The sequence below is a fragment of the Quercus robur genome, chromosome 4, assembly GCF_932294415.1.
Source record: "Quercus robur chromosome 4, dhQueRobu3.1, whole genome shotgun sequence".
Classification (NCBI taxonomy): Eukaryota; Viridiplantae; Streptophyta; class Magnoliopsida; order Fagales; family Fagaceae; genus Quercus; species Quercus robur.
In genome coordinates, this window is record NC_065537.1 from 46,388,001 (window position 1) to 46,403,801 (window position 15,801).

The 15,801-nt window shown below is 35.3% G+C and overlaps 1 protein-coding gene across 1 annotated transcript; it reads right to left on the reverse strand.

Moving 5' to 3' along the window:
• Positions 1 to 1,015: 1,015 nt before the first annotated feature.
• On the reverse strand, positions 1,016 to 15,455 carry LOC126722307 (pentatricopeptide repeat-containing protein At5g04810, chloroplastic). Its single transcript, XM_050425461.1, is given in 11 exon segments — positions 1,016 to 1,834; positions 2,612 to 2,741; positions 2,971 to 3,266; positions 4,063 to 4,491; positions 6,532 to 6,591; positions 9,854 to 10,007; positions 10,600 to 10,686; positions 12,073 to 12,213; positions 12,764 to 12,891; positions 14,557 to 15,245; positions 15,248 to 15,455. Coding segments are annotated over 11 exon segments (2,817 nt in total). The 5' UTR covers positions 15,402 to 15,455; the 3' UTR covers positions 1,016 to 1,285.
• Between the last annotated feature and the right edge of the window lie 346 nt (positions 15,456 to 15,801).

Genomic DNA, 15,801 nt, shown 5'->3' on the forward strand with positions numbered 1-15,801 from the left:
TCTCTGAGACCCAACAAGCTTTGCCCTTCATGGACTAGGAAAGAAAGTACCAATATATTCTGAAAGATGGAATTGGGAATAGAACAGGATAATGAGTTACAATGAATTTGAAATTTCTAATTATTTTTAAAAAAATGTATATCTGTTATTCAAAGGAAAGAATTAAGAATATATATTAACAAATATTAATCTCAACACCAAGTTTCCTAGCTGTATTTAAATGCTTTGTCTAGTTTCTCTTTTTATTTGAAAGTTTGTCAAGTTTTTCTTTAGTTAGTCTGTAGTTGCCTATATTGCAACTTTGAACTAAAATTTTTATTGAGACATATACCAAAAGATTTCTATTTAGTTAAGGTCACAGCCAAGGTTCATTCATTTTACCAGATAAAATTGAGGAGTCTAATTAACCTTGACTTCATTCAGGGAATCAATGTTCCTCTGTACCTCTGATTATTCAAGTGGAAATGTGGAACTGGTTGGAGAAATATAGATTGCTAATGATAATAAATATATGATAATAAATCAGTCCCTCACGAAACAATTACATGATGCGAAATATTATATTATGCAAAAATGAACATCACAAATTTCTATTTAAACCTTTGCGTTTGTCAATATGCTCATTATGTACTTCTACAAACAGGCACACCCTTTTCTTTCAAACTTATAATACAAAATACAAGAAAAGGTTAAAAAAAATGTTAAAGGAAATATAATGCCGAAAACATCTCAAAAAATGATTCAGATTGTGTGTCAGCTTGATGATAAAAAAAATAATATTAATAATAATAATATTAAAACAAAATAAAAATCCACATTTCTCCTAAGAGCCAAATTATAAGTTTGAAGCAAATTTTCTGAGATAATATCATAATACTATATAGATTTTAGAAAGAACGTTCAAATGAACCTTCGTAATGGTCATAAAAAGTTTTTAAGGAAATTTGTATTGCATGATAATTATACATTCCTAGGGTATTATTTTTACTCACTTTTAAAGAAAAAGGGAAAAAAATAAAATAAAATCATCAGATGTTTGTATTGGAATCAGTTATAGACATATTGGAATACATTACATACCAAAAATCAATTGTTATATACAAATAAATATGAAAATAAGGGTTAAGGCCTCCTTGATCTGACAAAATGCTGTCCCAATAGATCTAACTTATATTGGATCTTACAGCTTCAGATGGAGGGAGGCAACGGGGTCCACTAATCAATTGTATCACCAATGGGGTGAGCTAGGCACGAGATGCACTGTCCATAGCTGCAGATATATGGTTTAAAAATATGATCTGAGGTTCAAATCATCCTCGTCATCTTCGTCACTATCATCATAAATATCATCACCACCAGTTCTATCAGCAACATAGGTGTCATCTTCATCTCCACTAATGTCAGATTCATCGTTAGTGTCTACATTGGAATAAACATCTGAAGTATGCCGTGAGTTCCAATCAGGAGGGAAAGTCTTCTGCAAGGCTTCTGTAAGCTCCCCACCTGTCCTTTCAATCTTGCGTAAGCACTTCGACCAGTGAACGGCAGTCCCCATATCAATAGTCAACCCAGATTCTATCATCTCTCTACATATTGACAAAACTCCAGAATAAATGTAAGCTTCAGCAACAGTAGCCCTCGACAGCAGAGATGTCATCAGGCAATGATACACAGCTTTATCCGGCTTCAATCCAGCCAACTTCATCTGTTCAAAGCATTTCAAGGCCTTTTCTGGAAGAGATGCACGTGCCCAACCATGTATTAATGTGGTATAGGTTTTGACATTTGGCTTTACCCCCAACGCTTCCATGTCTTTAATTGTTTTCATTGCTCTCTAAAAATTAGGACATACGCTAATTAAAAGATGAACATAACAAAGGCATTTAAATGGAAATGAAATCATTTGATTTTGTAGTTCCTGTACTGTCTAAAACCACACTGAAATGGCATCAGCAACAGAAGAAGCAAACTAACAATTTATTAGAGTTATACAAACAAGATCTTTTGGTGAGGAATTCTCAACATGTACAACTGAAATCATTTCATTTAATTTCTAACACGTTTTCATAAATACATACACACACACACACTCAATAGGTTTTGAACCCACGGCCTCATCCTCTACCTTACTCTTATGGGGGGGAGGAGATGCCATGAGCAAGAGCTTATTAACTAACGCATTTTGTTTTCTAACTAACGCATAACAAACACAAAATCCATCTGACAGAACAAAATCCGATAGAATAAAATCATCATTCATTTGACATGACATAACAAAAGAAAACAATGATACAAGACAAATAAAAGTTTGGTTTTGAAGGGAAATTTTAAAGACTACAATCAATGAAAAGAACTCATTGCTAAAGCAATGATCAAAAAACAAATTATGCTATTCAAAATGCTTTGTGAAACAAAATTTTTAATCTCCAAACACCAAATAAAATCCTTAAATAACATTTTATTAACAAAAAATGAACTGCAGAATGACAGTAAACTGATTCATATGCTATAGAAATTAAAATGGAAGAATTTCTCTACCTTATAGGTTTCCAACTACCCCAAGAAAATACTCTTCTTTTGTGATTGGTAAGTTAATGATAGATATACATACCAGCATGTCTCCAGCCTTGCAACAAGCATTTATGAAGGACGTGTAAGTATGGATATCAGGTTGAACCCCCTCCTGTTTCATTTGTTGCATAAGGTCTGCAGCCTCCCAAACATCACCTCTTCGAGCCCATCTACAGGGGAAACAACAAAATTAGCATATAGGCAAGAAAGCAGACACACAACATGACAAATTAAAAAGAGGAAGATTAAAAAATAATATGGTAAACTAAGTTGAAACGAGTTCAATCTATCTGTACATATACCCTGAACAATAAATTAGGAAAAGGAAGTTAAATGAGAGATTAAAGTGATAACTTTTGCATATATCCTTGCACTCCCAAGATTATATAGAACCCTTACCCATCAATTAATATGTTATAAACAAAGGTGTTCCTTGGAATCTTTTGAGAGCTCATTTCTTTTGTCACTGCCAAAGCACTCTGCATTCTGCCTGACTTGCAACAAGCCTTCAGCAATGCCTCATATGTATACACATCAATCTCCAAACCTTCATTCCTCAATTTAGTAAAATACTCAAATGCTTTTCCTGTATCCCCCAATGATGCATAACCATGCATAATGGTTGTGTATGTATGCTCATTTGGACTTATGCCTGCCAGTGTCATCTCATCTAAAATTTTAACAGCCTTATCCATCTGCAAGACATACAAGATAAACCATTGCCTTTAAAGAGAAAAGGAGGCAAGCAAACTGAAAATAACATTTTAAGCAAGAACGAAAATAAAATTTCAGATAAAAAAATCCTGACAAGCTTCTAATTTTTTTTTTGGGGGGGGGGGGGGGGGGGGGGGGGGTGTGGGGGGTATAAGGAACCACAAAGAGTCCATAATGGAGCCATAAAACAAAATGTTTTACAGCAAGTAATTCGTAAATGATACAGAGGCAAACAATCTACAAGAGTGGAAATGAATGACAAAATAAATGGATATAAAGCATTAGCAACAAACAAAAACAGTCAAACACAAAATTAAGCCCACCCAAGGAAACCAGTGGGGGGGGAAGAGAGAGAGAGAGAGAGAGAGAGGGAGAGAGAGAGAGCTTATTCTGCATTTTCTTTGGATATAAAGCAGCAAGTAAAATGGAATTATCCAAAGAAAAACATATAAAAACCCTAAAATTGTCCTAGGAGAAACAAAGAAAGAAACAGTGTGTCACCAAACATTATTATTTTGGTTAATGAATCACTTCAAACTTTTGCTGGTAGGGTTTAGAATTAACTTATATTTAACAGGTCATTGAACTCCTGCCACATTGGTAAAAGATACATGATTAGGAGTGTGCATTTAGGTGCCTAGACACATAAATTTTATCATAGAGGCATGCATCATAAGCTCCTTTAATTTTAATAAACCCAGACACATAAATCAAAGATATGGCACAACTGGTTATTGACCTTTTTCTTATCTTTTTTATCATAAAAGTATAATTTACCTTACGCTTCTCAACAAGGCCAAGAATCAAAGCATTGTAGGTATGCACAGTGGGAATGCATCCACTCATCCTCATCATATCAAAAACCTCTAGGGCTTTTCTCATTTCTCCTGCTCTTGCAAAACCATGTATGATGGGCATAAATGTACGTGTAGTAGGCCTATGCCTCTCCTTCTGCATTTCTTTGACAGTATGAAGGGCACGATCCATGTTACCCATCCCACAGAATGCACTGATGACATTATTGTAGAGCACTACATCAGGCTTCAGTCCATCCTCAACCAAATCTTCAAAAATTGCAAATGCATTCGCCCAATCTTTTAACTTTAAAAATCCATTAATCAACATGGAGTAGGTCTTCATGTTATGTCTAATGCCAGATGATTCCATCATTTTGCTAACTTCCAAGGCTTTAGAAACCTTCCCAATCTGGAAGAGTGAAACACACCATTTTCAAAATAATGTTTCAGTAGTCAATTGTAAAGTATACCAAAAATAAGAATATAGATGTTTAATGACCATAAATGCATAAAATATTAAAATATCTTGAAATTTGCAAGAAGAATTGTTGGCTATTTCATAATTATTGAACCTAAACAATAAAACATCAAGCCTAAGTGAGGTCTTGGAGGGGGTGACTTGGATACAGTCTAGCCTTGATGCATTTTTATTGGCTGCTCTCCAAACTCAGAGCTGCACACTTGTGCTTCACAGCCAAAGCCAAGACCATACCATTGCACCACATAATATCCCCAACACTGTATATTATACATGTGTATATCAGTGGGCGTGTAGCAAGCACATATAAGACATATCATTGGCCTCAACTACCTAAAACCACAATTGTAATTGCCATACAGCTCAGCTCAACTTAAATTGAATTCTGCTAATGACATGTGTTACAAAGCAATCGTGTAAGATATATATATATATATGGCTTGGTTTGCTTCATCGTAAAAAATTCCTGATCTTTCCCTCAGTGTCACTTTTTGCCCACCTTTCTAGGTGTACATATAACAGCTTATGAGGCCTACAATGTTTATAGGAGGGGACAGTCTGGTAAATCAAGAAAAGAACTCCACTTTAAATTCAATTGATGAGCACAGACAGCAGGGAAAAACCACCAAAGTACTAAAGGGATTCTGCCGAAATCGTGTGCACCTTTTAGATGGGTCAAAGCATTCTAGATATACTTCAACAAAATGGACAGCATAACACAGAAGATAAAGACAAGACAGTATATTTAACCAAAGTAACATCAAGAATAGCATTTTGAATGGGTTATTTCTACAATAAATTCATGCATACTGAGAGAAGGATTCAATCCCAGCATGACAAGATATATTCAACTATCTATTATGCCTTTGATTTTTTTTTTTTTTTTTTTTATGCCCTCCATCCCATTTTGTTGATCTTCAATTTCATTTGGGATGTCTTAAAATATGGTCCTCTTTGAAAAGTCAATGAGCACAATATGATTTTCATAACTTACCCTTCACTTTATTTAAAAAAAATACCCCTCTTCCACTAGAGTTTTAAATTGAGGATTGTGTTAGAAACATATATATTTTTATCTGAAAGACAATGCATTAAATTAAATGATTTTCCATTAAGAAGTTGGATTTTCTATAGAGTACCAACAAATATAGGATGGAGGGAGTATTTATTTATTCATTGTGGTGGTGGTGAATTTTATTTACTTTATCTTTTTCCCCTTCTTTTTTTTGACAGATAAAGAAAAGATCTATGAAACAGTTGGAGGAAGATCCAAAACCCAAAACACTTAGAATGAACCGGTAAACGAGTAATAACAATCTAAGAAAAACAGTCTTGAGCTCATGTGAAACCCTAACATGCTCCAACACTCTAGTATTACACCCATTGTAGGAGCTCCACATTAAGCAGAAAGGCACAGCTCGCCAATCAAACTCCAATTTCCTTCCTAAGGATATCATTATTTACTAAAATTGATATTTTGTTTTAATAGTTAAATGAACTGCAATTGATACTGAGGTTTTTAAGTATGCTAACATTGTATAAGGTTGAAAACTAGTCAGCTGGATTCAAATATGACGAGATACATTGATTAAGGTAAGGATAATTTTGGTCACAAAAGTTCAACCATAAATTCAGAAATTTGGTTTTCCTAGCACATGACCTCAAGAGGTCAAGCAAATTCTCCAATCTTGCAAGGAAATGTCTAGCCCTGTGCAAACACAATAAATTTTAAATAATTATTTATTTAAAAAAAAAAAAAAAAAACAACAACAACAACAACTTCGCGCAATGACATCATTTACAGTGCTATCCTATGTTAATTTTCCCCTTCATATACCTTCTCCCTGTTTTAAACTATATGGTCACACCATAAACATATTGTTTCTCACCACACAAACAGGAGAGGCCTTTAAAAGAAACACAAAAACTTGAAGCTTAATAACAGACTAATGTAAAGTAATAAAGTTGTACCTTAGTGTAAAGATTGATGAGACAACCATAACTGATAACTGATGGTGTAAAGCCACATTCCTGCAACAATTAGAGTGTCAGTGACAACATAAGATAAGTTATGACTAATGACCTACACAGAGCAGATTCTTTATAGCAGACAGTAAAACATTAATGCCATGTTTGGAAATTTGGAGGAAAGGGAAGGAATAGTTATCCATTCTTTTTTGTGGATTTTAAAATAATAATAAAAAAGTGAGGGGAGAGGAGTGGGTATCCCTCCCCTTATTTTTTTGTAGGGTGAAAAGGAGAGGGGAGATGGTAAGATGTTATTTGAATTGACAACAAAGTGGGACAAATGAGTTTGGTTTGATATTATTGAGATTTTATCAACTTGTTAAGCCTAAAAAATGAAGCACAGAGAATTCATTAAACATAGTCCCCCTAATTTCCCCCAATTCAAGGCAATTAAAAGAGGGGGTTTTAAGGGGAGGTACTCCAAATCCTCTCTCATCCTTTACTGCTAGCCTAATGAAAACATCCAAACAGGGGGGAGTGTAACCACCTACCTATTCTCCTCTCCCTTGTACTAATCATATTGTTACAGTATTCCCTGGCTCGAAAGGCAGATGTCTTGAAGTTTTCAAGCAACAGACAATCTTAGAAGCTCATAAAGTGGGATAAATTGTACGCTACTCTTTTGTTTTTTACATGAGTTGATTTCATTAATGAAAAAGAACATACAAACGACAACTGGGTACGGAAACAGGTACTGGTACGATACGAGTACGGGGATACAACATTTTTAAAAAAACTTAGGATATGATACGTCACGGATACGGCAATTATTTAATTAATTAATTAATATTTATTTTTAGGTATATTTAAATAATTTTGAACATAATTTTTAAAATGAACTAATCCTGTTTTTTTTTTTCAAACAGGATTCTAAAAAAAATTCTTATTTGAAAATCTAGTATACAAGATTTTATAAGAAAACATTATACATAAAAACATAATAAAAATTATATACAAGGCTGCAACAGTGCAACATAATAAAAAGTATAAAAAGAAATAAATCAATGTATTCCTTGAGAATTGTTGACAGCAGGACTTTTTTATTGATTATAGGCTTATAGCTGTACTCCTTAGAATACGCATAGCACTATTTGAACTAAATGATAAATAAAACAAAAACATCAGATTAGAGAAACAGAGCAGATGGAGAACAACAAAGAAGCGGAGTGGAGAGAAGACAAGGGGATGGGTAACTGGACCTGGAGCAACCTGTGGCGACCTCCGGCAGTACTTATTTCGACCCAAAATCTCTTTGTTTTCCTTGAATTTTTTTTTCCTTTTCTTTCCTCCCCGTATCCGGGATGTAGCTGGCCGTATCTTGACCGTATCTGGGCCGTACCCAGAATAAAGAAACCTTTTTTTTTGCTTTGATACGCTCTGGGTATGTTTGTACCCATATCCCACCCGTATCCGTATCCAGTACGTATCCGATACGGGTACAAAGCCAAATTTCACGTATCAGTGCATCAGAGCTAGACAGTATACTACCATCCACCGACAACCAAAAGAAAAGGGTTCCAACAAAGTGCGATTTTATCATCTCTAAAGAAAACTCCTACCCTTCAAAATTCCTGCTATTTCTCTCCTCTACACCTACCACATCAAGTATAATGGTACATTCCATGCACTGTTTAGGAAAGAACTTGACCTCTGCCTCGTAGAAATGCACATAATTTGTAGTCTACTCTAGTTCTTATGTTTTGAGTTTCTTAGTTTTAGTTATCTACTGGGTTGTTTTACTTCAACATCACTAAGTCTTAAAATTTAAGGGAATTTTTAAAAAGTTTTTTTTTTTCCTCAACATTTCAGTGGTGGGCCTGGCGGCCATTGGGATCACACATACCCTATATAAATCAGCTTAACTCTTGCAAATCTACAGAGATCATTCAAAAATTTTCAGTAGTTATGAAACTCCATTTAAAGAATGTATGATGCATGCCCAACCCTACATATGATGCACTAGCTAAAAGAATCAAGGTGTGATGCCTCACACGTCGTCATCTTCTTCATTTTTCTTCTTTACTAAATCTTGAAACAGCCCTTAATTTCTTTGGATTTTCAGCAGAAAAAATCTTCCTTCTACAACTCAATACTTTCCATATCACTAAGCCTCAACCATGATTAAGTTTCAGGTCATAGATTCAATCCCATATGGGTGTGTGAAAAGTATCCATCTATTAGGGAAAGGGAAAACATAAACAAAAACCAAAATAATGCTTGAGAATTACTAACACGGATGAGCTCTATGATCCTTTATCAATGAACTAGGGTCAGCTATATAAATCTTTGCTCTCCATTATACCCCATTGAAGTTGGAACTCTCCATTAGCTATCTATTCATCATATCCATTTTCTTTTTTTTTTGATAAGTCATCAAATCCTTTTTCATCACCTTTAAACATGCTATTTTAGGCTCCCTCTTACCCTTTCACTTCTTCAAACTTGAATCATTTCTCTTTCTTGCCTGCGCAACCACCAGTCTTCACTGAACATGGCTGGACCATCTTAAGTGACTCACAATCATGTTTTTCTCTACAAGAGCCACCCACCTTTGCAGCGATATATTTCTTCTTAATTGCACATATTTTAATTACAACACTGAAAATCCCCCCTAAAATAATTGTTCTCCAGATTCCCCTGCAACAAATACTTTCAATTTCCAGCCATCAAAACATCATTTTCAGTCCCAGTTAGAATATTAACTCCACATTCGCTCTTCCACCCTTCATAACTAAAGGGGGGAAATTTCTTTAGAGCCCCATCCCTCCATGTCATGCCTTCTATGCAGCATTGTCTATATTACAATTGCTGTCCTATGTCAGTTCGATTTCAAACACTATCATAAGTCACTAGCCTTTCATGAATCTTTGAAGCTGTCTAAGTCCTCATATTTAATTTATAGGTTAACCTTGTGCTGTAAAACCTTGATACCTGTAAATAATTTATTTACAATGAAAAAGAAAACAAACAAAAAATCTAGAGCCATATGTATGTCGAGCTGAATCCAACACATCTACATGCATGCAGCATCACTTCAACATTAAGTTGAACATTGATGCTGTTATGATTCTTTTAGAAAAAAGGGGAAATAACCATAAATAAATCCAGTGCATAGGATATTCTCAAGCCAAAAGCAACATCACTTCTTCTAACTCTTGACAAACTTATGACAAAGGAACACACATGCAAACAAGTCACATGCAACATATATGTACATGCACGTGTATCACCCAAAACAAGAAAATTTGATCACATATACTTTTACCTTTAGTCGCTCAAACACAACCAGACATTTATTTTCATTGCCAACCATTGTGTAACCATCCATCATAGTATGATATATATCAATAGGGGCATCTATGCCTGATTCTTCCATCTCCCTCACCAATGCCTCAGCTCGATCCATATTGCATGTTTGACTGAAAAGTTTACAACAAAAGAAAAGTAACATCATGAAATTGGAAAGAAAGAATTGCCCAAGGCACAAATCTAATTTGCAAACATCATTTTGAAGAAAACCTAGAAAAGAGAACGATGTGCAAATTTCCAATGAGCTCTAGCTCAAATAAAATATTCTCCCCCTATAAGAACAAGGTGGAGAGTGATGTTGCGGGTTCAGGACATAGGAGTGTCAATAACTTACCAATCAATTAATATAAAGAATGTTGTGCAAATAAATAATAAGTTGTGCAAATAAATAATAAAGCCCATATCCCAATGAGCTTTAACTCAAATTGCTCCTTGCCTTGGAAGAGCAAGACAAAGAGTAAAGTCCTGGGTTCCAAACCTACCTAACTTACCAATAAAAAATGATAATAATAAAGCCCTTACCCAAAGAGAGAGAGAGAGAGAGAGAGAGTAAAACCAAGTAAAAGAACTCATGTAAAACAGATTATACAATTAATAACTTTCTCATCTTTCAAATTATAGAACATGGTTTGTCAAGCACAGAATTCAAATAAAGAAAATGACTCAGATAAGTTACAACAAACCTGAATTTAGAACACTTACCAGTGAGCATATATAATATTCCCATAAATGATTGCATTCAGAGTTGTATGTCTCTCTTTGGCCTCCTTGAACCAGTTATCTGCAGCTCTTCCAAAACAACATCAGAGAATGTTAGATTATAGAGATACAAAATTGCCTCCTCACACGTAAGTTGTTAATACAAACAATTCATGTCCTCAAAATAAAATGGATTAAAACCAAAGCATTACGGTTACACCAAGTTGCAGGTAAGGAAAAAAGGTCCAGTGAGGCCCAAGAAAAGCTTTGCTTCAACCAAGGTCAGCACAACCAGTAAAGTGTGAGCTGTGCAAGAAGCACACGCATTGCACTTCATTAATTGTAAATGTGCCTAAGAAATTTTCAACTATAGTCTATAATTGCTTTGCTTCACATCAATCCTTGCTTTATGCAGCATATGTTTGAGCAACTAGAGATCTTAATGCATCGAGTGCTCTATAGCCTTTAATAACAATAAAGAGCCACCGCTCACAGTTGTACAGAAAGACTATAAAACTAAAAATGACTGTTACTTGAATCAAAAGTGGAACAGCAAACAAAAACGTGAAAAATAAAAAATAAAAAACAAGGAACTCATATTAGGCTGCAGAATTCACACACACACACAAACAGCAAAAGAAAATAAAAAAACTGCAGATGAATGCTCCAACAGAACTAGACAACCCTAAAATCCTAAATGAGAAAGAGATAATAGTGGAGATGAAAACAATGTGATTTAAGTTCACCAAAAGACTTTAGTCATTATCAAATTACAACATATATTTCTAGACAGACCAAAAACTCCTCTTTTTACAAGGACTAATAAAATCCAAAACTCCAAATGCATTATCAAGTTTTAATGGATATGACCATTAAAAATGCAGTAATTTCTGTACTCCAGAGGTATTGGTTGGGTGAGAAGAGTGGCCAGCAAGTTTATTACACCCATTCAAGTACCACCTCTGATATTATAAATAATTTTTTTTTTTTTAAAGAGTAATAAAGGTGACAAGTTTCTGCCACTCAACAATAACATCATTGCTTGCCTCCACATAGATCATTTTGATACACGTTTCTTTTTCTTTCTTTTTTTTTTTTTTTTTCTTTTCCTTAGGGGGAGGGGGGGAGGGTTAATTTTCCTAAATTTTCAATATTATATTTAAGTTGAGATGCAGTATGATTTCAAACAAGATTTAAATACTCAACCATCAAATAATTTAACACCTGAATTTCTAAGAATTGCTTCTTTAGTTCAGTATTATTATTAATAGCTTAATTTCTAATGACTTACCATACCATTCTTCAAATATAGAGGTGTATCAAAAGAGATGACAAGGAAAAATTTTCAGTGACTATTGCAATAATAAAAGTCAGACATTTTAACTGCACACAATCAAACAGAGACTTTCTTAAAATAAGTACTAATACGTTTTTTTTTTTTCTTTTTGGCTAAAGAAAATTATATGGTCCACTTACTGAGCATTGCCAAGTTTCGCAAATCCCCCAACAATAATACTATAAGTCACCACACTCATTTCGATGCGCTCATCCTTCATTTTCCTGACACAAGATAATGCTTCTTCCATGTCTCTGCCAACTGCATAAGCATGAATAAGGCTGCATGAAATAAACAACCTTTAATGTTGAAAGAAGGACATGAAAAATACATTACCCTAAAACTGTGGGAAAAAAAAGATTATTTAATAATTAAAAAACATTTTATTAGATCTATTTGTAATATGCTTAATAAATAAATAAATAACCTCAAACACTGCCACATATGTAGATTTTCTAAACACAAACTCGGTGGATCTTGGACCCAAAAACTCACCCTCCAGCCCATTATTATGGGAAGAGGAAGTCCTACTTGAGCCAGAGCACATTGGAGTTTGGATATATTATTAAAAAAAATACCCCAATATATACAAGTCCTAAATCCTAGAAATTCTAACATGCTCTGTAGTTAAAGTGCTAGGCTGTACTAATGTCTTTTACTGAGCAAACTGGGCAAACATAGTATGCATTATCTAAATAATATGTACCTGTTCCAATCTAGAAAGGTGGCCGTCAGCTGATAAATTAAGAAACACAAGCTTGGCCAAATTCACAATGTTGCATCAAGAAATTTCAAAGCTTGGATACAGAATATTGAATCACAGATCATTACCTTGTGTAGACATGTGCACTTGGCTCTATTCCTCTTGCTCGCATGCTCTCAAAAGTTTCACGTGCACGATACATATCCCCTCGCCTTGCATAATAAGTGACCAACAAGCCATACTCTCTTCTAGAAGGCTGATATGAATAAGAAAAAGAAAATTGGAAACAATCATATTGATGTAGACATGAATGAGTTAAAGCTATTAGTTTTTATTTGAGAAGGGGGGGGGGGGGGGGGATGCAATCATTCCACGGATTTGAATTTTTTTTTTTTTTTTTAAATTAGTCATTCCTTGGATAAGTTCCACATTATAGGTCTGCATGTTTGTGTGTGGCATGCAAGGGAATACAATCTCAAACAATAACTACGAAAAATTTCAATAATTGGGTCAGAAGAAAAGAATCAAAAGATGTTATCTATTTCAGGAACTTCTAGAATTCTGGTGGCCCATATACTCTTCTAGAACAAAACACTACTAAAAACTATTGATTTTGATTTCTATGAACTTGTTTATGTTAGATATAAATAATTACACTGATTATTGTAGCATTAAAAGTCAAGTAATTGCTCTTTGACTTTAAATTTAAAAAAAAATATATATTATGTTTTTGACCCAAAACATTAATTTGTTTGCCAGAAGATCCCTCCCAACTAGCCAACAACTCCATGACAGAATAAGGCATAACCTAGGCAACCCCAAACACGCAGAAAATCAATGACTGCAATTCACAAGCCATATGTCTTTTACTCATAAAACACCAGTCCATAATGATCACACCACTTTTTCCACAAATTATATCTAATCAAGGTCTGTCCTAATGTCACACAGCACAAGAAGAAAGACAGCGTTGGAGATTAAAAAAAATAAAAAAACCTTCCCGATGCTCTACTATTGTTGTAGCTACTCAAATACCCACCTAAAACTATTCTTCCACATCAACCTTACACAAGAGCCCCGGATTTCCAATTTTCAGATGACTATCCAAAAAATTCACTGGCTATTAACACTGAGTTGAGGATTTATCTATCCTAAACAAATGCATTCTACGTGTTAGACACTATTCTGCCTAGTACTCCCTTCAACCATTTGCCAGCACCTTGACCTATTTTATAAACACTGCCCTCAAGACTATTAGGTCTAAAATCCTTCACTGCAAGGGCACCATTTAAAAAAAAAAATTGGACTTTGCCTAAATCTGAGAATTTATACCTAAACCCAATTATATCTATCCTAACCTCACCCTAACAACAGTCATAGAAGACTACAAGGGCCATGCTATAAAGTACCTGTCTCTAAAAATCAACACTATCCTTAATCCCTGCACCTACAAATCACGTTACCATCGATATTTTTTTTATACATTCAAGTCAGGGACAGGTATTCGACTCCATTGAAAAAGCCAGGAAATGTCATTTGATCTAGAGGTCATTGGACACATTACCCTCGATATAACAAGAAATACTCAATACCGATAAGCCTTAATCTAGAGGCTCTCACAATGAAAAAGAAAAAATAAATTTTTTGATAAGTAAACTTCAATCAAATGAAATTTTAATTGCCTCTTGTACGATAACAACAGACTTTATCAGCTGAACTAGCTCAAAAACTTTGTCTCGCCACACGTTTTTTCCTTGGCCTAAGTTTGTACACATTCTCTAAAGGAATTAATCATTCTTTCCTAATAGCTTATCTTTCTCTTATCAAACTCACAATTCATCACGTGAACCTCAAAATGAGTCAAATATCACATACTTAAAACACAAAATGCATACAAATGAACTGTGTTGATGAGCTATACCTTCTTAATTCTCTCGAAAGACTGGACAACAGCCTGCCAATTCTCCGGCTCCGTCTCCAAAACCTTCCGGAAGCTCCTCCGGGAGCTGTCCCTATCTTCGTGCCAGTTAGACCGATACTCCACCCGGTCATCACCCTCAATATACCGCGCTCTCTCCTCCGTTTTCTCCTTCAATCTCCTCCCATCATCCAATTTCACAGTCAACACTCTCCCATGGAACTCCACACCATCGAACTCCACCGCCTTCATGGCCGACTTGGCCGCCAGAGCATTGTTACCTCCATAAATCACGAACCCAAAACCGGCAATTCGGTCGGTTTTGTTGTGAGACTTGATGAGAATGACGTTATTTATGGGGCCGAATTGGCGGAAAAACTCGGCTACCTCGTGCTTCTTTATCCAGTTAGGTAAGTTCCCCACGAAGATTTTGTTTTCTTGGCGTAATTCAACTTCCACGGGATTTGAATTCTGGGATTTGGCTTTCAGGGGTGGCCGTGGGGGCGGGGGTAGAGGTGGAGGTGGTGGTGGAGGTGGAGGTGGAGGAGGAGAGAGTTTGGAGGTGAGAGAGAGCTTGGTGGTGAGAGAGTGAGGAGTGGGTATATGGGTGGGGTTACTGAGGTTTTTGAGGGGGTTAGAGGGGATTTTGGGAGTGGGGGAGGGTTGAGTTTTGTTGGGGCGGCGGATGTTAGAGGAGGAGGTGGTGGTGGTGGTGGTGGTGGTGGTGGGATTGTGAGAAGAGTTTGGTTTGAGGGAGAAAGAGATGGAAGTGGTGGTGGTGGATGAGTGGTGGGTGGCGGCGAGGATGGTGGCGGGGAAGTGTGGGGTGGAGAGTGAAGAAAGCCCATCCATTATCGTTGGGAGTGGAGTGAGTAGAGACTGAAGTGTGATTTTTTGAAATTTTCGGTTGATTTTATATTGGTAGAAGGGTAATTCTTCACTTCTCCTTATTTACAAACTCATTTTTTACACACTTCTCATGTGTTGTTTAAGACTAGTTCTTTCACTAAGCTTCTATTTTGGTGTTTGCTTTCAATTTCAGTCTTAAGTTGTTGGAATGCTCCAGTCAGTTGTTGTGGAATAGGGTTCAAACTTCAAAATCCGTTTGCATTAAAATAAATAAATACTATTGGTATTTTGGTAGGATAAAAAACAATTATCTAGAACAAACGTATTTTGTTGAAATTTTATCATATTTATTAAAAAAATTGTTGGAAGGTTAAATGTCAATTAGTGCATCAATTTGTA